The following is a 19,625-nucleotide window of genomic DNA, read 5'->3' as shown; positions in this document are numbered from 1 at the left end:
TGGCCCCCACCCGCAGCGAAATGCCTTTGTGAAAAGGGGCTTCGAAAGACCGCATGAGGAAGAGCTTCTGGGACCCCAATGACTTGGTGCAAAATCAATTGGAGGAATACTGGCAATACTTCCTTGTTTTCCAGTTTTCCACCAATGAACAGAAAATGCCGGCTTCCCCTCCCCAACGTGCGCAATCACGGGAGCCGTTCCCCCTTGAATACTAGAGCCCGGATAGTGTCGGTCTTGTCCCTCCAAATTACCCTGGAGGTCACGCGTTGTCGGGTTTAATCTGGCATGGCGAAACGGGATGCCCGAACCCGAAAAGAAGTGCTTTTTATATCAGTTCGCGATGACTTTTTGAGACGCTACCGTGGAGCCACGGCCCCGGCCGGTCTTCAATCCGAGAGGGGAAAAGAGTAACTATGCACTGCCATCGGATTTCTTCAAGGTTGGGCCATTTTCCGAGGTGCCGCATCGGCGTTTTATCGCGATGCCCCTCGACCCAACTCGTCGGTAATCATCAGAACAGCTATTTTGCATGCTGGCTACGAGAACGAGCGTATAGCGATACCTGGACAGCGGCCTAGACTAGAGAGCAGGCGATTATCAAGCATATCGCCTTGCAATCTCTTCTTTTCCACCTGATGGAAGTCGCTCCATCCAGCTCGCATTGTTGACGGGAGACTCCATGAATTGGCTCGGCTCCAATAACTCAAATGCACGAGTGTGGGGTAACTGGATGGGGTCGGGGAAGGTAGTGCAGCGGGATGTGGTCCTATTTATTCAATGAGATAACTTTGAGACCTGGACATAGAGCGAATGGAACACAGATCAGGTACCTTTGCTTCATTCAGGCATGGCCTCGTTGACTTGGGCGCCCAATACTCCAACAGTCGGCGATCCCCCGGCGTGGATGGATCAGATCAGCTGTTTCGATGTTTTTGTGGGTGGTGTAATGGGGCCCGTGTACCTCACGATCGATGTAATCAGCTATATTGGAATCCATCCATCAACAATCTGTTTAGTTCACACCGGCCCCTCGTCATCCAAGCCTTTCTACGCAACGATGCGATGTCGCATGCTCCCCAAGGCATTAACTTAGCAATAGTCTCGCGTAGCTTCATGGATACCCCATCCTCCATAACGATGTCAAGTCCTGCACGTTGCACAGCGACCAGTGACTGTATTTTAACCTTGTCGAGCTGATCAGTCGTTACTCCTCACTTCCGCTGCCCCCTTCCTAGCCGAATTCCTGCTCTGTCCTGTGCAGATCAACCCGATAAAGCTTGGGGATCATTCGGTCGGAAATCTTTACCAGCCCAGAAAACTCCGTGAATATGATGGATGATATCATTGGTCCCTCGCAGAGCTTCGGATCAGTCAGCGCGTATTATATGCATGGCATGCGGGAAGGGGAGTTAGTTCGTTAGCCTGCGCAGTGGGCGGGTGAATCGTGGCAAGCTCGGGTTCGGAACGCTTGTCAGGGTGCAAAATGCAAAAAAAAGCCCATTTGCAATTCCCTGTTCGAGGGGATTTGCTGGTGCCCTTGTCGGAGCTTTGATGGATTGGTTGATTTGACAATTTCAAGGGTTGATTTGCTTTTTTCTATTTCCATATACAGTACGCCTGAATCATGTAGTCTACATAGTACATACATCGACTAAGAGAGAGAGAGGGGGAATTTCAATAGTAAGGTGGAAGTTCAATTCGTGTGCCCTAGAGCTCTCCTCCGTTGACGATTTTGCATGGTGACTGGTCTCTGGGGATGGCGCTGTTTCAGGTTTAAGACGGTCGCAATTGGGATATGTGGAGGGAATCCACAAGCGAGTCAACTATTTTATTTGTCGACAAAGTGTGTAGCGAGTTGTTAATACGAAAAACGGAGATGGGAATCCTGCCTGGTGGTTCTGGTTGATAGACGAGCTTCCCAGCCCCAGCATGGACATCTTACTGTGAGGCGAAAGTTGGATCGTCAAGACCCTTGTCGACTGTTTCTCATCCGTAGCCACTTGTGATCCGACACCAAGGCTGCAGGAAGTGGCATGTTCTGGGCCTCTTGAAACAGACCAAGTGAGCGCCAGCAATGCCAGGGGACTTCGACCTGTGTTGTTCTAACTGTGGACTCGACACTATCCACGTTGTCTCTCAATGATAGGACGCAGAGACAGAGGGAGTTATGGGTACATCCGCCCTACATATGTATGTGCGTATGGGTGTACAGTACGCAGTACGTCCTCCGTGATCTGTAGCTGCATACTCCGTACAAACGGAGTTGAACAGAGCTGCCTCTGTCCGTCGAGATGGGGATATCTAGAGGCCGGATGGCTGGTTAACCCGCAAGCGAGGCTCCCTGGCCAAATTGGATCTGGGAGAATGGGATAGTCCAGTGCAACCGGATCACGGCCTTAGAGACCAGCACCCTTCGTGGTTCAGAGACCGAAGAGGGATAATAATTGCTTTTGTGTCACGGCGAACGGTTGACAGGCCGTGCGTTGGGGCCGTTGGGCAAGGAAGTCCACGGTACATGGCGGGCGTTGGCGGTCCAGCTGCCGCTCGGGCTGGTTGGGCTATGAAACAGGCGGTGACCCCTCAGTGGAATCAGGTAGCGGGTACCTCTGCCTGACGCAACGCCATTTGCTCGGTTTCGCTGAATTTGCGCCCGCGCCATTCCAATCAGACGCAGCAGAAATTCGACATTCCGGGAGGCTAGGCGGCAGGCTAACCATTCTTCCTTCCGCCATTCGTCCAGACCGTCGCGGCGTCGCCTCGCCCCCCCCCCTCCCCGGCCTGCGTCTGCAGTGCTGGATTCAACCCCCGCCATCGATCACACAGGTCACTATCGCAAAAGACTCTCCTCTTCCCTCTTCTCCTCTCATCTTCCCTCAATGCTTTGTGCGCAGAGCCATTGATGGGTTGGTCTGTACAACAGGTCTCCTCTCGTCCCTTTTCTCCCCTCAGAATCCGTCGTTTTCTCCTTGTTCCCCTACTATTGCTTGTTCTTTGCCTCCGCGCAGGATGAGCCATACGACTGTGAGCCCTGTTGACTCATCTTTGCCGGAATCATTCACAGACTCAGACTGAGAGATCCCTTGAATGTGATCCCTCCCCCTATATTTTGACAAACACGGGCTCACCGGAAAGACGGCATCAGACCACCGTGCCAGATCGCTATTTGGTCTCTCTCCATTCTTCAGTCTAGCTTGACAGTCCCGCAGAGAGAAGCTTCATATCTCATAGCTCGTAGACGGGAATACAGCGACCGACAAGTTTTTCAGATAAGAAGAATCCGTCCGCGATTTTTCAAGGTTCCCCGGAGCAGTCGGGCAAAGTACCCAAGAAAGCTCAATTTAACGACGCACCGGGCGCCACCAATCCTTGAGAGCCGAGAGAATCCGAATGCGAAGCCGTAAGTTCCTTTGTCTTGATTTATCAATTGTCGGGTTCGCTAGAGCCAGTGATTTTGAGCTCGCCTTATTTGTAAGACGGCGTTTGTAAGACCAGTCCTCCCCCGTTCTTTGGGTTGGACTAACGCAACAGCGCCAAACATCCCGTCCCAAACTTCCCAACACCCCCCCCCCCCGTCTGCAAGCTCCCAACGTCTTCATCTCTCTCTTCTCCATGCCTCTATTCCCCGCCTGATCTTTCGCTTCCCACTCTGCTCATTTCTTTTCTCTATTTTTCTCTCTATTCTTTCGTTTCCTCTGCTTTTCCAGGTCTATGGCTTGGTTAAGGTCACTCGTTTTGCAGTTTTAACCATTCGATCCGCTTGACTCAATTGTGTGCGCCAGGCAGACAATGCTCACCCATTGACCGGAATATTAGATGTCCGCGGATATGACGTACAGAAATGGTGTCAATGAGCGGCTCGACGAGCTCGGTCTTGCCTCTCCTCGATCCTCTCTCTCGGAATCTCCCTTCTCCAACTTCCCATCGCCTCCGGCCGGCCAATCGAGTTTTAATCACGCGGCCAGTTCAGATATCCGTTCGACAATTCAACGCCGATTCACCACAGACTCCACCAAGTTTTCACCATGGATGAGCTTCGGTCCGCAGCCCCCTTTGTTACCGGAGTCGTTGGATATACTGTCATCTGTGGGTATTTCCCTTCTACTGGCTGAAAATTGCGTGATTGGATTTGAGTGGTTGTGTTCCTCCTCTATTTGCGCTGAAGTGAGGTTATTTCACTCGAGCTCACATACGATTGTGTTCTATGTCTTCTTGATTGATTTTTTTCCCCCTTTACGTATTTGTTTTACTGACCAGCTTTTCCTTACTGTTCTAGGCCACTCGACTCCATAAGTCACAGCTTGTGAGCTCCTCACTTTGTCTTTCCTTATTTCCTATCACTCAACCTCAATACTTCCCTTACCTTTATCCTCCATCCTCTTTCTTCCACTTCTCTTTTATATGCTTCCCATGCTTTCTCTGCACCTCGCACATCTAACTTGACAGTAGTTTGAGAGAAAACGACAGCACATTGAGTATATGAGAGAGCAGAAGAAGAGATTTGAAGCCGACTTGAAGCTCCTCAACCTCCAGCAAGAGAAGGAGGAACAAGAAATGGACCAAATCGCTCGAGATTTGGCACGTACCGACCTCGGGGGGGCAGCCAGCGAGCCAACCACTCCCCCTGAGTATCATGAGTCAGGATTTCCAACTGCCTTTTCTCGTCCCTCTCGATTCTCTATCTCCAACGGCCAATCCACCCCGAATCGATTTAGCAACCTGTTCTCTCCTCAGGTCACTTCTCCAACAGCAAGCAAGGCAAATTCGTCATTTGGTCTCAACGGCAGCGAACCTTTTACTTCAACCATGAATTCGCGACGCAATTCTGAGCATGATTTCCATTCTAATGGCTTTGCAGCTTATCGCCCCCGCCATATGTGAGTTTCTCCTCTCACAAGGTCCCCTGACTTGCCTTGATGCTGACCTATTCATTTCTCCTTTAGGAGCAGATATTCATTATCAACAACTACATTTCCGTCTTCAATTCAATCTTCTGCATCCAGCACCAGTGGTTTTGGTCCCTCCTTGGGATTTGGTGCATTTTATACTGGCAAGCATTCTGTCGACGAGGATGATGATAAGCCAAAGGAAGAAGAACGCATGTCCACCCCTGACGTGAAAAGCTACTTGCGCATGACTGATCCAGATGATAAATTCCCCACTTTAACCAGGCATGACGACGACCCCACTATGGTATGCACTCCTAGAACAATCTTCTTGAGCACCCTCATTTCTAATAAATTAAATGTAGCTTTCAGCCAATTCTGCCGCATTGGATCTTGCAAACTCTCGCACTCCTGTCCCTGAGACATATCGTGCTAATCAGCGTCATCATTCATCCCACCAGAGCTTGCCACAAAATGCTTTTGGCTGGCTTCATAGTGATAGTTCAAATGATAAATCTCACATTCCTGTTACAACATCAGGATTGTCCAATGGAAACTATCACACTCGCCATATCAGTCGACCCTCACTGGATGGAGGGTTTTCAGGCTACGCTCCCTCTACCACAAGCAACACACCATCTAACAGTCGCCCGGCCTCTTTGCAGATGTCTTATTCGACAAGCGATGTTCCAACAATGAGGAATGGTGGCTTTCCAACAAATATTACCCCTCCCGGATCGAGCAGTGATCACCATGGAAGCGGAGTCATCACTCCACACTCTCATAACCCACTTCAGCTTAATGACACGCCCCCTACTCCTCAGTCGGAGCACAGCGAGCCTATTCACAATGTGCAATCTTTACAGTCTAGTTTCCAAGTAACTGCTGCGCCCTTCTCAGGGCAGATCAAGACTCCTGTCACGATGTCTGCGAAAGTTAACGGCACCGTCACGCCCACAAAGAATAGCTATCCACATTCTAGTTACGGGTATGGAATGCAGCCCTGGGTTACCAGCCCAATGCAAAGCAATGGGAATCATGGATTTGTTCTTACTTCTCAACCCCCATTTGCACAGCCTTTCCAGGCTTACTCTCGATTCCTTGAAAATCCAGCAAGAGTCGGTCAAGTCCGCCGAAATGGGGAGACGGAGGCCGGCGCCTTCTCTCGATTCGCCAATGTTCCACTTGAACAGTACCGAGGTGAGCTGTATGGGCTGTGCAAGGACCAACATGGCTGTCGCTATTTGCAGCGAAAATTGGAAGAGCGCATTCCCGAGAATGTTCAAATGATCTTCTTGGAGACACATGTGCATGTTGTCGAACTGATGACTGGTTAGTCAACAATCATGATTGCGTTGATTTTTAGATCGTAGCTGATTTCAAATTTCTCAGACCCGTTTGGCAATTATCTTTGCCAGAAACTCCTCGAGTTCTCGAATGATGAACAGCGCACTGCTCTCATTAACAATGCAGCTCCTCAGCTGGTTTCTATTGCCTTGAATCAGCATGGGACACGTGCACTCCAGAAAATGATTGAATTTATTTCCACCCCTGAGCAGGTAATGTTCATGCTAATCATCCTTGGTGTCTTGACAATTCCCTGACACAGCATTTTCCAGACTCAAACTGTAATAAAAGCTTTGCGCGACAAGGTGGTAGATCTAGTTCAAGATCTCAATGGTAATCATGTGATTCAAAAATGTCTCAATCGACTGTCTGCTGCCGACGCTCAGGTATTATCCCCCTATTCAATTTATATTGTGGACTATTGCCGACTCGTTTGCCTAGTTCATTTATGATGCCGTTGGTGCAAGTTGTATTGCAGTTGGCACTCATCGTCATGGATGCTGTGTCCTCCAGCGTTGCATTGACCATGCTTCTGGAGATCAGCGCGCACAGTTGATTGCACAGATTACAGCCAGTTCCTACACTTTGGTACAAGATCCTTTTGGAAATTATGTTGTTCAATATATATGTAAGTTTACTTGTCTCCCTGGCTGTTTGTCAGTTACTAATTTTGGCAGTGGACCTCGCGGAACCTCGTTTTACAGAACCTCTCTGCCAAACGTTTATCGGAAAGGTATCAATGCTTTCAAAGCAGAAATTTAGCTCCAATGTCATTGAAAAATGCCTTCGAACTGCCGATTTTCAGAGTCGTCGCCTCCTTATTCAGGAGATGTTGCCGGTGAACGAGCTTGAAAGAATGCTACGAGATTCCTTTGCAAACTATGTCGTCCAAACCGCAATGGACTATGCAGATCCTGAGACGCGCGTGGCTCTCATTGAGGCCGTTCGACCAATTCTTCCTTCTATCCGCCAAACTCCTCATGGACGTCGCATTGCCGGAAAAATCATGAGCATTGATTCTCAGAGCCGTACTAATGGCGCCGCCAATGGCCAGCTTACTCCTAACGGACGCGAAGAGAACGGACCTTATCCCCAGTCCAAGTCGTTTTCCAATCCGACCATTTCTCAATATGGACCACAATTCAATACCAGCATTTCTGACAGCATGAGCGCCGGCTCCTCTATGACCGTTATCACAGGCGACTCTTCAGTGTCGAATGGAGGATCCACCGCCCCAACATCTGAATCCAGTACCCCCATTTACTGCCCGATTCCGCAACAAGGGGCCAATGTCTTGAACGGAATTAACGGCGGCGCTCAGGGTTTTAGCCTTTATTAATGGCCCCTTTGCTGTCGACCCTGTCCTTTTATTGTCTCATTACAGATTGTACCACCAAATGAAACGACGAAATGACTGATGATGATTACGGCCGCAACCCGAGAAAAAAGAAAGAGAAGAATGATAAAGAAATTCCCTGTGCAAACGCAAGGATCATGACAAAAAAGACTTGCCATATAGCAGATTTGCAAATCTCGGCCCATGATCTCTTCTCTGAATCTTGATGACGCATTGTTTTGTTTCTCGTACAAGGGTATATCTATCTGCCCTGTTGTACAACTCGCCCATACGCATCAAGCCCTCTTTTTGGCCTTTGTACCCAGCAATGACTTGAGAGAAACAGCTCAGCTGCTTTTCATATGGATACACTGCTGTCCCTTACGATGTTTTTGACGGTGCCGCTTCCACTTTAACATTGATATGCATACTTTTGCTCCATTCTTTTGCACAACATTACGGGCTGCTTGTCTACAACATCCAATTCATTCCTTTTGCAATACTGGCGCCATTTCACTTGCTTTGAATGCAGTTTGCCATCCTGTCGATATCACCATTTTGATTTTTCTGGATATACGCACGCACAATCCCGCGATCAGAACCCAGGAAATCCGACAAGATCAGCATGGTTTGGCGGACCTCCCTTTTCTTGATATGCAATCCTGGTTTTTTTTTCTTTACCTTCATTTCTTTGACTCTGCTGTACTTTTATCTTTGTTTCCAGGGCTTGATTAAATCCTACAACGACAATAAGATTTCCTTGGATTTTATCGGAGATTCATGGTGGATGTCGCATGTCGACTGTATCTCTCTGTCTCCCGAATTCGTCTTGACATCTCAATGCCTGCCATCTAAATGCTCCGTTTGACCTGCACACACTTTTACTTTCCTTTTACTCATTTTACTTTCGAGGCTTTGTATTCACGATTGCTTTCCCCGGATTATGATTTCCCCCCCCTTGATGAATAACCCCCACCAGCCTTGTATCATGACCCTTTTATTGCCCTCTCATCTAGAATAGATGTACCCATATTCCCCAATTTTCCCCCAAATTCCCCCGAGTTACAGTAAACTAAGTTGCAGAGCTTTAGCGCATCAGCGTAGCATAGCACGAGCAATAAGCATCAACTTTGTTAAACCTATTTCCCTAGAGGAATTACTCAATCCAAAAAGCTCGGGTCGAGCGTAAATGTTGCATTCCGTAGACTGGATGTCTCTATCCCTCGAGAGCCGACTGACTAGAGTGACATTTCGACAAAAGTTTCTTTGGTGGGTAGTAAAAAGATGAAAAAAAAAGAAGTACTCCCCGACAGGGAGTCGAACCCTGGTCTCCCGCGCTTGTTAATGTTTAACAATGACAAGCGGAAATCATAACCGTTAGACCATCGAGGACTAGTTATTATATTCTGATATAAATCAGAATTATTAATAATATAATATATAAAAAGTAATATAATGCAGAGAATCCAAGAAACCCCAAACCGCTGTATGAACGAAGTCACGACGCGACTTGGATCCTCCTCTTGAGGCTCGCGCGACGGTTTTAACCGTAGACAATAAGTATGGGCTCGACGTTGCCGGAGGAGCTCATTGCATCGATCTCGCAACAATGGCACTGTAGAGACCTGCAAATCAGACAACTGATTAATTTGCTCTGCGTTCGTGTCATCCTGTCCTTTCTACGCCCCTATTGAAGCTTCCCAAACACCCTCCTGCACTGATCAAACTAACGGATGAAAATGTCACAACACAGCCTACTTTACCTTCACCACCAGCCATTTTTATTCATGGACCACAGGGGTCTGGGAAGTCGAGCGTGGTGCGCACTATCCTTGAAGAATATGGGAGGCATGCCGGGTGCGGTTCTCAACCGAACGTTTCGTCCAAAGATACCGTGAGAAAGAGAAAGCAGAAGGGCGTACAGGACCAGCCGGGTGACCATTCGACAAAGGCACTCTTTCTCTCATCGACTATTAGAGTCGCGGAATGTATTACTGCACGGCATCTACTGGTGAAGATTGTGACTAGCGTGATCGCAGCGATACAAAATGCGACCTGGCCGGTATTTATTGATGGCGCGGAGAAAGAGTGGCTGAAGATCATTGACAAGGTCCGGTGTGAGCATGTTAGCACACTACCTGCTGTCTTGAGCGGCATTCTTGGGAAGACGAGGTGCGAGAAGTATGTGCTTCTGTTGGATGGGGTGGATGAGCTTCGAGAAGGCGGGCAAATGCTGCTGGCGGCATTAGCAAGAATGGGAGAGATGGTACTATCCATATCTAACTTTTATGAATTTGTTTATGCTTCTCAGTTGCATAGACTAACACGACATGGTTCAAACTTATAGGTCTCTTCGTTATGTGTCATATTTGCGTCGAGATTTACGCCCCGTCCTCTGTTCCTACAAGTTGCAGGCGTGCCACATATCTATTTCCCGCCATATTCTCGAAATGAGATGCTTGCTATACTTTCAAGGTTGTTGCCTCCACCTGTAGCCGATCTCCCCGAAGAGATCGCAACGAAACTATACCCTCTCTTCCTAGCAACGCTGTACGACTCCTTGGTTGGCCCTGCTGCGGGTACAGTTCCTTTTTTTCGGTCTGCATCTGAAAAGCTCTGGCCGAAGTTCGTGTCTCCAATTGTTAATCAAGAGAATCCACCCGGCGGCGAGTGGGATTTCTCTAAATTACTTGTTAAAAACCGTGCTCTGTTTCAGCAGCAAGGCGAACATATTCTCGTCCATCATATCGTGTCCGAAACCCCTTCATCCACTACGAATGGTACGTCATCTCTCACGAAGACTACGATTCAACTGCCAGCATTGCCCTATCTACCAACTCTCGTCCTCACAGCGGCGTTTCTGGCCGCGTATATACCCCAGCGTCTCGATACAGTGTTTTTTTCAAAGTTCACAAGTTCAAAGAAGAAGCGGATTCGTCGTCGAGGTCGGTTCAACCTTGCATCTCAGTTGCAAGGCCAAGATCAATATTTTGATGACCCAACTCAAACACCAACCAAAAGCAGTAAAAGGTCAGGGGCGCAGTCCCGAGTCACTAAGTCTACGCCAGCATCGTCATCGTCGCTCCTCGGCTCTCGTAAAGGAATCACGAACTTTCTGACCCCACGGCCATTCTCTCTGGAACGCCTCCTCGCAATATATCACGCCATTGATCCGAATCCATCTCTTGTGGCATTACCCGTTGCAGACGCGATTTCTCCGGAGATAGCTACGCTGCAGCGACTGAGATTGCTTGTCCCGGCGTCTTCTGCAGCCGCTGCATCTGGTGGTGCAATTGATGGAGGAGAGAAATGGTGCTTGAACGTGAATATTACGGTTAGCTCGAGCGCGTCGGTCAATGAAGGATGGATTGTGGAAATGGCCAGGGGTATTGGGGTCGACATTGACGAATATTTGGCGATTGACTGATTGGCCATTACCTGCGAATATTATGCTTAGATGGATAGCAAGCGAAGAATGCATGTCTTGAAATATCAATTGTCTGGCTTGGCTTGTTGATAAATCAGTGTGCTCCCCTGCCGTCCCACGGCCTTGCCTTCCACCAACCCCCACTTCCCTCTCCCAGAGTTAAGTGGTTTCTGGACAGCGGAGGGCACGAGGAACATTGCGCGATGAGTTTGGGTACTCCAGGCTGAATGCGAAACAAGTCGGATGCCAGCACAAAAATAAGTACACTTGGCAGAGTGGAAAACTTAGGTGTGCCTGTGCTGAGCCTTTTTGTTTTGTTGTTTTATTTTGAGTGACTCTGGAGCTTGTTCCTCAGCGCTATTTCTTTGTCTTGCATTCACTTCGGACCGGCCATGCTGTTGACGCATTCACCTGAGTTCCATGGTTGTCCATACTCCATATGGACGTCATCAATATGGCATATAGCATGTTCTTCATGTTTGATACCACTTCACAGCGCTACTAAGATCATGAAGATAGGTATGCTGAGGATGGCCTGATGATGATCAGTATATATACAGTGCCTCTAGGACTAGGCTCCCTCAGTACTTCAAGCAGTATGACTTTCTTAAACTTTGCAGGTTTCTCATGCTACGAACCGCTGACTCCATACCGGCCATTTATTTGGAACCTCATAAACAAATATTTAAGAGACATCGTACTAACCATGAAGACCCTCATGACACTCTTGGCATTAGGCGCCATGCTGCTCTCTACCCTGGCAGGTCCGTACTAAGCCATCCATAGCTCTCTGAGAGAAACGCTGCTAATCTACTACGCCAGAAGCTAACAGCCTCACCTCCAAGTTCACTGAATCGTGCTCCGTCTCCAACGGCATCCGTCGGTGCTGCCCAGGAAGCATGAACATGCAAGTTACAAACGGTAAACTAAGCGGCCACTGCTGCGTTCCAGTGGGTGGCTCCAAACGGGACAATAACGACCGCGGCGAGGGGAATATCGGCTCGAATGTCCATATTACTGTAAAAGACGATGGTGGCAGGCCTTGTCCACGAGGCCAGGTAGCCGTACCAGTGACAGCAGAGGACTACGATCAGCGTATTGTCGATTTGAGGGGCCAGAGGTGGAAACAATTTGAACAAGGCGGTGCCCATAACTCAATGGGTGCTTGTAAGGCGCGTCCAGTCGCATTTTCTGGTGTGATGGGGTTGTTGGTTGCTGCAGGAATGTGAGTGGAGGAGTTTTCCTTGCTCACGGGTTAGCTCCTTATGGTTTTTGGATATACAATTTTTTGGCACCTTATGAAACAATTGTTTACCATGGATTTTTCTCACCCTCTCACCCCTGCTAGAGCTAGGCACATGTCTAGGCGACAAAGCCTGTAGAAAGTTATGTGCCTCTACCTATTTTATACAATAAGAATAATAGCTAGTTGTAAGGGCAGATATGGATATACCTTCCTAATACAAGGGTGGCCAATGTCGCATTGCCATCATCCTTCCACACCCACATATAGATGCTCCGCACATCAACAGGAGGCATTTTGTAGTTAGCGGCTAAACACCCCGAACAGGAAGAACCTCCGACACCTTTGGCACAATCCACCAATCATGCCAACGACCTTTGGAACCGGGTTCTGGAATCTCGACAGACAGATTCAATCGTTTCGGCGAAGGACCCACAGGTTCGATCGTGTCAGCCTCTGATTTCGTCGATGATGGTGCTGGGCTCGCCAAAAGAGCTTTTTTGAACGACCCAATGGCAATACTTGTCGCAATACAAGCTCTTAAAGAATCTTTGACGTCTCTGGTCCAGTCCTTCTCGAGGCCAGAAGACTGTAAATTCTTTTTCTCATCTTGTGGTGCTTTCCCTGCCGTTGATTCGGACCCTAAGAACGGGCCCTCTGCTAAGTTCTGTTCTAAAACTTTCCTTGCTTCGGCACTTGCTGCCAGACCCATTTTCAAAACCTGCTCGTCATTCCTGCCAGACAGCGTAACTTCTCTTTCGAAGTATTCGAAAGGAAGCGGCTCTGGCAATGACACGGAGAAGAATGGCTTCATGCGTAGTTCGTAGCGCAGCTTCTCTGACGAGTAGCGTTTAGAAGAAGCTAGATATGTTGAAGGAAGGAGGTTGTGCCGTAGGATAAGGGTGTATAGCGCGTGCAGAGCGACCGCGAACGCGTCTATGGCGAGAAGCTCAGTTAAATATCCATGAATGACTTTGAACGTCCTCTCGAATGCCCGCTTTCGCTCAGCCATGTTGGCTTGTGTAGCGTTTCCGGCTTGGACTATTCCTCTCTGATACTCCGCTTCGACGCAGGAACGTATCCGCTCCAAATGACTAATGTGTGTGCCGCATATATGAGACAGATACCAGTACAGACCGGCAAGCTCCTCCGGGGAATATATAGAAAGCTCGAATCCAAGTTGTAGAAGGAGCCGGACCTGTCTTAGTTTCTGATGATATACCCAGCTGCTGAGCGGGTAAGCGTGCGTGAGCTCGTCTCCATTAATCCTAACTGCTGGTTCGGAAGTCAAGTTGCGAAGATGAACGTCGATCTCCTCAGTCTTACGAACAATAATATGTTAAAATTATCGTTTTACAAAGGGGCGATTCAAGTATCTGTTCTCTCACCTCAGCCTGAAGATGGTCCCAATCAATGATCGAATGACAAAGTGTGCGGCGTATTCGGCAACGATTGAGGCATGACGCCCGGTAAGTATCAATAAATGGCTATTATGCATTAGAAAGGCATAAACATATCGACAAATGAAATTACCTGAGCGACTCGTTTAATGAAAATATCCATGTGTTTTGCAATTTGAAATCGGGGGTCGGAAGGTATTTCAACGTCCTCGTTCTCCTTGTCCAGTAGCGTACTCCATGGCAGGACAAGGTCGATTAAATCATTATAACAGAATTGTTTAATGGATTGAGTGCCGAGGACGCGCATTTCGTTAAGAAGAAATGTTTGCGTGAGAGAGCGAATATAAACTGACGGTTGGGGTTTTCGAGATTGCAATGTCCAGACCGATTTCTTTAAACGAGACGTCAGATAACGCGATATTGTTCATCTGGGGAAGGTATAGGCCTACTTACCTGCAAGTCGTAGGGGCTACGAGAATCAAGAATCTCCTGTACGTCAATAGCATCCTGGCATAAGCGTTTGAGAAAAGCCATTGCATCTATTGGATCGATTCTGACCATGGGCCGTGGAGGGACCGTGCTAGCCAAACGCCGCTGGATCTTACGACTGAATGACTCCTCAACAGGTCTCCCAATTGCCATCGACTTTTCGATAATGCGTATCTGGTCAAGGCAAGCCTGAGAATTCTCCGTTGATCTGCATTGCATCACAGAAGTATCCAGATCTAAGGCATTGAGAAACTCCCTCCGAAACACCAATCGACTGACAAGCGCCTCCATGACCGGCTTATACATATCCTGATTATGGTCGTTAAGCCAGGATATGGCGTCTTCAATAAGAGCATGGACTTTGGAGGATTCGACATTGGACAGGAGTTTCCGGTTATATAACTGTGTGACAAAATCTTCTTCCTATTTTGGGTGTCAACGGAGTTCAAGCCCAGGGAATACTATAAGATAGGTATACTAACCTCATAATAATATTCTGAGCTTACTCTTGCAATAACACGGTCACAAGCTTTGACCAACGCTAAACAGTAGGCCCTAAGAACAATAGAGACCAAGTCTGCACCATTACCTCCTCCTCCACCTTGGTCCCCTTCATTACTTTGAGGTTCATGCCCGCCCGCTTGAGAGCATCGATGGAATTGGGCATCTTCAAGACTCGACGGAACCGGCCAGAGAAGGCGATCCAAATATATCGATGTAAAAAGCGTTTGAGATAACGGATGGCCCATGTGCCATGCTACCTGTACCCTTCCGATCAGCTATGTCTCGCCCAAATGACAGGAAAGACACGACTACACCATACCTCCAGGCATAAAAGTTGGTCCATAATACCCACAACTTCTTCCGGAAGTAGTTCCCTCATAACGTCGTAATCATCCTCTAATGTATCGCCTGGCGCAAGGTATCCACTGTCCATCTTGGAGTCCATAATCTATAAAATCTCGGATTGTCCAGTCCACGTGTCAGTGATCATCTTCCAATGGCAGATATCCAGCAAAAGAGACAAAAAAGCTGCAGATAACCAACGGATGAGAGAATATAGGTCGATTGCGCACCTCCAAGGCCCCGACGGACTCAAACAAGGTGAAGAATTCATCTTTAACGAGTTGGCCAGTTTCTAGTTCTGCAACAACGTATTAGCTCCTGTACACCAAGGAAGCAGGCAGTATTTTAGAAGTATTCAGAACGCACTCGAAGCAGCTTTGGTGAACTCTTCCGTAATGTCTCGTGTCTGCATCTCTTCCGACGTGATGCGGGGAGGCCCTTTGCTCAGACGCATTATACCTGTAACTCAGTTGACCACCAACCCTCTAATTCATATTCAGTAAATTGAAGCTAGAAAAAAAGAAGTATCCAAAAACATTAGATACTTGGACAAATACTTTATTTGTGATTGTCACCTGCGATGTGTGCTGATGGAAGAGCAACCAAGTATAGTGGGCTAGATAGTTACAAACACTTGAGAACGGCCTATTGCGGAGATACGCTATAATGCAAATTTACTCAACCAGCATAGACCAAAGTACTAGTCAACTACTCCAGAATATCGCTCTAATCCGGAAATATTTATTTAATTTGGGCTTAGGAGGTTTATAGAAATGTTTGATTTAACCGTCGATGAACCTGGGAAACAAATCGGTATCGTGTGTCTCGCCCATCAAAATGTACAAGTAGCGCTTGCCCCGTCGCTTATCTGCAGTTCTCATCGCTCGCCCGGTAAGAAAATACATGGCGTTTCTCGGTTTTAAATCTATTTTTGCGCCGATGTAGCGTCTGCGGGAGCTTGCTCGCTCTTGGCCAGATTTTGGAACTCGCCCTGTCTTCCGTTCTGTTCCACGCATCCAGTCAGCTAATTGATCGTCTCGGCCCGAAGGAAATCCTCCCTCTCTACCCCAAAGTGCAGGTTACTGACCTCCCACTTGGCGAACTTCATCTCTGAGGCTCCACGCTCTGCCTTAAGTCTCAATTCCGGCTTGAGCGATCGTCGGACGGTTCTGGCGGCGATGGCCAGATACCGGTTGTAACTGTGTCGACGCAGATCGGGTGAGCAATTGGAGAGCAACAACGGCAGCAAGGATCCAAACTTACGTCAAACCAGCGGTTTTCCACGCAAAAGTCATCTTGGTCTCGATTGTTCGGTTGTAGGAGAGCGAACTGGTCTTATCGTGCACGATTGCTCGCTCGTCTCTCGTTTGGTCTTTCAAAGCCGATCGGCGTGCTTGCCAAGAAATTAATCACGTGAACACACCTTCTGACCGACGAGCGACTCTCTCTCCGAAGGAGCAGTTTTGGACCCGCGTGATATTTATTTTGCATCCTTTGACCATGTCTGATTGTTGATACGTCCCTACATCTATAGATTTGCTCAGAGCCCCTCTCGCTGGTTTGTAACCGGCTGGCCAAATGGAAAGCTCAATGAGCCCAACGCGTTGCGGATCGCGCCTGTCGGTATCCTGGCTCACAGGAATGGTCAGAAATTCAGTTCGCCAGACGGCAGAAGGGAGGAATCCTCTCTTGACTCGCTACTTGGGCCGGTCATCGCTGAGGATTGTGTAAAACTGCTACAACACTTCCTTAAGACATCGTCTCGACCGCAATTCTACGCTCAGGCTTGGACCATAATTTTTTGCTACCTTGTCTGCGGTGGACGGTGGCCCGCAATGTAACCTCAGTGGTAATGCTAGCACTGTTGGGGAGCTTTACTACTTTGGTGCCGAAGCTACGGAGGATCTTAAGCTGATCCTTGGTCCACAAAGGAACTAATGTTGCCTTGCGGGGGTTCCTTTATCATTTCATGTCTCAGAATCAACATTGGAATGATCCCGTCATCAGTTGACCAAAAATTAAGCTGTGCTTGTTCTGCCGTCCAATACTTCGAACACATAGCGTTCTTCGAAAGAATACGAAAGGGACATGCAGAAATGGAGTCAAGAAATCAAAACAACAATCGAGCTTCCCGAAGATCCTATGTTGACAAAGGAAGTTGGTCAAGCTTTCCCTGGGGTCAAGATCATAAGAAGGTCTCGGCCACAATATGACCCGAGCTCGACGTTGAGCCAATTCAGGTCCTCGAGCATGGATTGCAAGGGAAAAAGAAGATTGGGTGATTCCTCATCGCTGCACGTTGATGGATATACCAATGATAAAGACGTCGTCGGTATGACACCCTAATGATCGGATTCGCCACACCTAACCTTCCCAAGGTAAAAATGGCTCTCCAAAATGGATTGATTGAGCTCTTGGCTCCCGTCAAGGTCCCATAACTCAGTTGGTTAGAGTGTGGTGCTAATAACGCCAAAGTCGAGGGTTCGACCCCCTCTGGGACCATTTCAATTCTTTTTCGCTTTTCACAATAATTTTTTTTAAAAGATAGAATTCTCCACAACACAACTCCCTTCCCAAACTAAATTGGGATTTCTGCAGATCGATTGATATCTGGCGTCCGTCAAGGTCCCATAACTCAGTTGGTTAGAGTGTGGTGCTAATAACGCCAAAGTCGAGGGTTCGACCCCCTCTGGGACCACTATCGTTTAACTGTTTAACTGTTTCTTTTTTTTATTTTTATTTTTTCACCTCTCTAAGCGGAAGTTGAATTAGGATGATGGATAATATCGTGAATGCTGTGAGGTATATTCTTTGGAATTCTTCTATATATAAATATATAAATTTGGGCAATTACTACAAATAATGCTACCCCTGTAGCAGAGACTACATTCCTAAGGAATAGTATAATGTCTTAGAAGTAAGAGTAGTTTTACAATGATATTCTATATCTGCAAGCAGGAATCAAGAGGCTTTGATGGCTAGACTTCTAGTTACTAGGTGTGGGTGCCAAAGTTCGGAGTCGTAGAAAGCCTTCGAACCTACTGCGTACTTTCCTGACGGTCCTGACTCAGAATATGCATTAACTCTCAATTAGGACCCGATCAAGTTTAGGTGAACCTCGAGATGTTGATGCTTTCACAGGGGATCCAGTTATTAGATGTCCCAATGAAAGGTGTACATTAAGTGTATAAGGGAAGACGACATCGTAGGGATGTAGACGCCATAGACCTAGAGGACAGCCTCGAGAAGACGGTTCCAAGCTTAGTAGTCTCGTTAGGCGCAACAGACACCGAAGGACCTTCATACGACGAGACTACTTCAATTATCATTTCGACCATCGATTCTAATTTCATGATCGATATCCGTCTAGAGATGGTTCAGCTCTCGTAGCTTTCATATTCTGCTGGTTTATGACAATTTGGCAGCAGGAGAAAAGGAAAGAAGTCAAATAATAATGGGATCAACTAGCATGTAACTGCTAGACCCATCTTTAGTAATTGTCGCGTAACTGGATCTCACCATTGACAGCCGTGGTATCGCGAAAAAAAAAAAAAAAAAAAAAAAAAAAAAAAGGTCAGTTTTTTAAGTGACCTCCCGATTTACTTCGTACTCAACGGCGGCACATGAATGGGGCATGCATGCAGGAATCCGCCGACAACGCGGAACGGAGGAGTCCGAGAGTGAGGTAACAGGTGATCCCGATTCCGAAGAACGACCGGAGGGTCTATAAATTCCCGAGTGCTCGGTTCGCCCACCGAGGGAGCGGCCGAGATAAGACATAGGAAAGCTGCAAGGACTGCGTAAGGAGGTATATATTACGCCTTTTTGCCCCAAAGCTAGGGAGTGGAGGAGTTGCCTTGGTCACCCGGCCTCAAGGCTGGACATCGGGAGTCCGAGGTGAATAGTCCGCCCACATTCAAGCAAGGAATAAAGTCATTAACGGCAATAACCGTGAATGGTGAGTATGTGGTATACAATATTGTAATACGAGAGAAAATACAATGGGTGGCAATAGTAAAGACAAGAGCTTTCCAATATCCTTGATATTGGGCAATCGGAGCGATACCTCAATACTAGCAATGCATAGATGCAAGAGCATAGCTAATATTATAGCTCCAAGCATTCACAGGTTCCTTAGTGCATATACATTGTTTTCCTATTCACTATATCACCCACTTTCTCCTCCACCCACCCTCTCCATCTTGCCATTTTTTTCCAACCCACACTATAGCCACCAAAAGCCATAGTAAGTGAATGCATTCTCCTTGCTCATAGATTCACCCCAGGGCCTGCTGTTCACCTTCTGTCCTTGCAAGGATAAGAATGCCTTGTTCCACCAGCCCCTTGCATAGCATCCACTGGATTCTCTTGGTGCGGGACGAGCAGTAAGAGCTTTTTTGTCCACATTCCTTATCATCTTGCTTATGAGCAGCTCAAGGCTTTCAGCAAGACACAAAACTCATTACTGACTCAATCTCAGATAAGCAAGCAAGAAGTAACTCACAAACTTCCATCATCCATACCTTCATCAAAGCCCTGTTGAGACGCGTGAAACGCGTTCTTCCTTTTCAAGGAAAAGGTATTCTTTTCACTGCGAACCTTGCACCATATAGGCATAGGGGGTTGACTAAACTTCTTTTTTCGTCGAATCAGA

General features: G+C 47.5%; 7 protein-coding genes and 3 non-coding genes across 10 annotated transcripts; 6 read left to right on the top strand and 4 right to left on the bottom strand.

Annotated features, from left to right (window-relative positions):
• Positions 1–1,572: 1,572 nt before the first annotated feature.
• On the bottom strand, positions 1,573–3,166 carry CIMG_13040 (uncharacterized protein). Its single transcript, XM_004445288.1, has one exon. The coding sequence runs from the start codon at positions 2,810–2,812 to the stop codon at positions 2,456–2,458; it is 357 nt and encodes a 118-aa protein (XP_004445345.1). The 5' UTR covers positions 2,813–3,166; the 3' UTR covers positions 1,573–2,455.
• CIMG_11716 (RNA-binding protein) lies at positions 2,900–8,712 on the top strand. The gene is made up of 9 exons (XM_001242387.2): positions 2,900–4,083; positions 4,274–4,300; positions 4,447–4,874; positions 4,941–5,190; positions 5,249–6,215; positions 6,276–6,442; positions 6,503–6,616; positions 6,672–6,858; positions 6,908–8,712. Exons 1-9 carry the CDS (start codon positions 3,814–3,816, stop codon positions 7,567–7,569), a joined length of 3,072 nt encoding a protein of 1,023 aa, XP_001242388.2. The 5' UTR covers positions 2,900–3,813; the 3' UTR covers positions 7,570–8,712.
• A 156-nt stretch (positions 8,713–8,868) lies between these two features.
• On the bottom strand, positions 8,869–8,958 carry CIMG_15051. Its single transcript has one exon. It is a non-coding gene; the product is annotated as a tRNA-Asp (tRNA).
• Positions 8,959–9,128: 170 nt separating this feature from the next.
• On the top strand, positions 9,129–11,580 carry CIMG_13039 (origin recognition complex subunit 5; the record flags this gene model as incomplete). The annotated part of the gene is made up of 3 exons (XM_001242386.2): positions 9,129–9,224; positions 9,320–9,832; positions 9,914–11,580. The coding sequence occupies 3 exons, from the start codon at positions 9,129–9,131 to the stop codon at positions 10,991–10,993; spliced, it is 1,689 nt and encodes a 562-aa protein (XP_001242387.1). The 3' UTR covers positions 10,994–11,580.
• A 119-nt stretch (positions 11,581–11,699) lies between these two features.
• Positions 11,700–12,222, top strand: CIMG_13038 (uncharacterized protein; the record flags this gene model as incomplete). The annotated part of the gene is made up of 2 exons (XM_001242385.2): positions 11,700–11,757; positions 11,816–12,222. 2 exons carry the CDS (start codon positions 11,700–11,702, stop codon positions 12,220–12,222), a joined length of 465 nt encoding a protein of 154 aa, XP_001242386.2.
• A 55-nt stretch (positions 12,223–12,277) lies between these two features.
• On the bottom strand, positions 12,278–15,425 carry CIMG_13037 (uncharacterized protein; the record flags this gene model as incomplete). Its single annotated transcript, XM_001242384.2, has 8 exons — positions 12,278–13,557; positions 13,625–13,723; positions 13,770–14,027; positions 14,090–14,548; positions 14,608–14,886; positions 14,949–15,077; positions 15,202–15,269; positions 15,338–15,425. The coding sequence occupies 8 exons, from the start codon at positions 15,423–15,425 to the stop codon at positions 12,547–12,549; spliced, it is 2,391 nt and encodes a 796-aa protein (XP_001242385.2). The 3' UTR covers positions 12,278–12,546.
• Positions 15,426–15,690: 265 nt separating this feature from the next.
• CIMG_13036 (F-type H+-transporting ATPase subunit epsilon) lies at positions 15,691–16,306 on the bottom strand. The gene is made up of 3 exons (XM_001242383.2): positions 16,235–16,306; positions 16,059–16,170; positions 15,691–15,974 (listed from the first exon to the last, which is right to left on the bottom strand). The coding sequence occupies exons 1-3, from the start codon at positions 16,264–16,266 to the stop codon at positions 15,897–15,899; spliced, it is 222 nt and encodes a 73-aa protein (XP_001242384.2). The 5' UTR covers positions 16,267–16,306; the 3' UTR covers positions 15,691–15,896.
• Positions 16,110–17,828, top strand: CIMG_13035 (uncharacterized protein). Its single transcript, XM_004445287.1, has 2 exons — positions 16,110–16,189; positions 16,245–17,828. The coding sequence occupies exon 2, from the start codon at positions 17,060–17,062 to the stop codon at positions 17,315–17,317; it is 258 nt and encodes an 85-aa protein (XP_004445344.1). The 5' UTR covers positions 16,110–16,189; positions 16,245–17,059; the 3' UTR covers positions 17,318–17,828.
• On the top strand, positions 17,400–17,473 carry CIMG_15050. The gene has a single exon. It is a non-coding gene; the product is annotated as a tRNA-Ile (tRNA).
• Positions 17,596–17,669, top strand: CIMG_15049. Its single transcript has one exon. It is a non-coding gene; the product is annotated as a tRNA-Ile (tRNA).
• Positions 17,829–19,625: the final 1,797 nt, after the last annotated feature.

Source organism: Coccidioides immitis (genome assembly GCF_000149335.2).
Source record: "Coccidioides immitis RS genomic scaffold supercont3.2, whole genome shotgun sequence".
Taxonomy (NCBI): Eukaryota; Fungi; Ascomycota; class Eurotiomycetes; order Onygenales; family Onygenaceae; genus Coccidioides; species Coccidioides immitis.
This window is presented reverse-complemented; position numbering and strand designations above follow the sequence as displayed.

Coding starts and splice junctions, on each gene's coding strand:
- CIMG_13040 (XM_004445288.1), bottom strand. CDS start 2,812: ATGGCGGGGGTTGAATCCAGCACTGCAGACGCAGGCCGGGGAGGGGGG.
- CIMG_11716 (XM_001242387.2), top strand. CDS start 3,814: ATGTCCGCGGATATGACGTACAGAAATGGTGTCAATGAGCGGCTCGAC. Junction 4,084..4,273: donor CGTTGGATATACTGTCATCT/GTGGGTATTTCC, acceptor TTACTGTTCTAG/GCCACTCGACTCCATAAGTC. Junction 6,617..6,671: donor TGTCTGCTGCCGACGCTCAG/GTATTATCCCCC, acceptor TCGTTTGCCTAG/TTCATTTATGATGCCGTTGG.
- CIMG_13036 (XM_001242383.2), bottom strand. CDS start 16,266: ATGACTTTTGCGTGGAAAACCGCTGGTTTGAC. Junction 16,171..16,234: donor TGGAAAACCGCTGGTTTGAC/GTAAGTTTGGAT, acceptor GCGTCGACACAG/TTACAACCGGTATCTGGCCA. Junction 15,975..16,058: donor TGAAGTTCGCCAAGTGGGAG/GTCAGTAACCTG, acceptor TGCGTGGAACAG/AACGGAAGACAGGGCGAGTT.
- CIMG_13035 (XM_004445287.1), top strand. CDS start 17,060: ATGCAGAAATGGAGTCAAGAAATCAAAACAACAATCGAGCTTCCCGAA.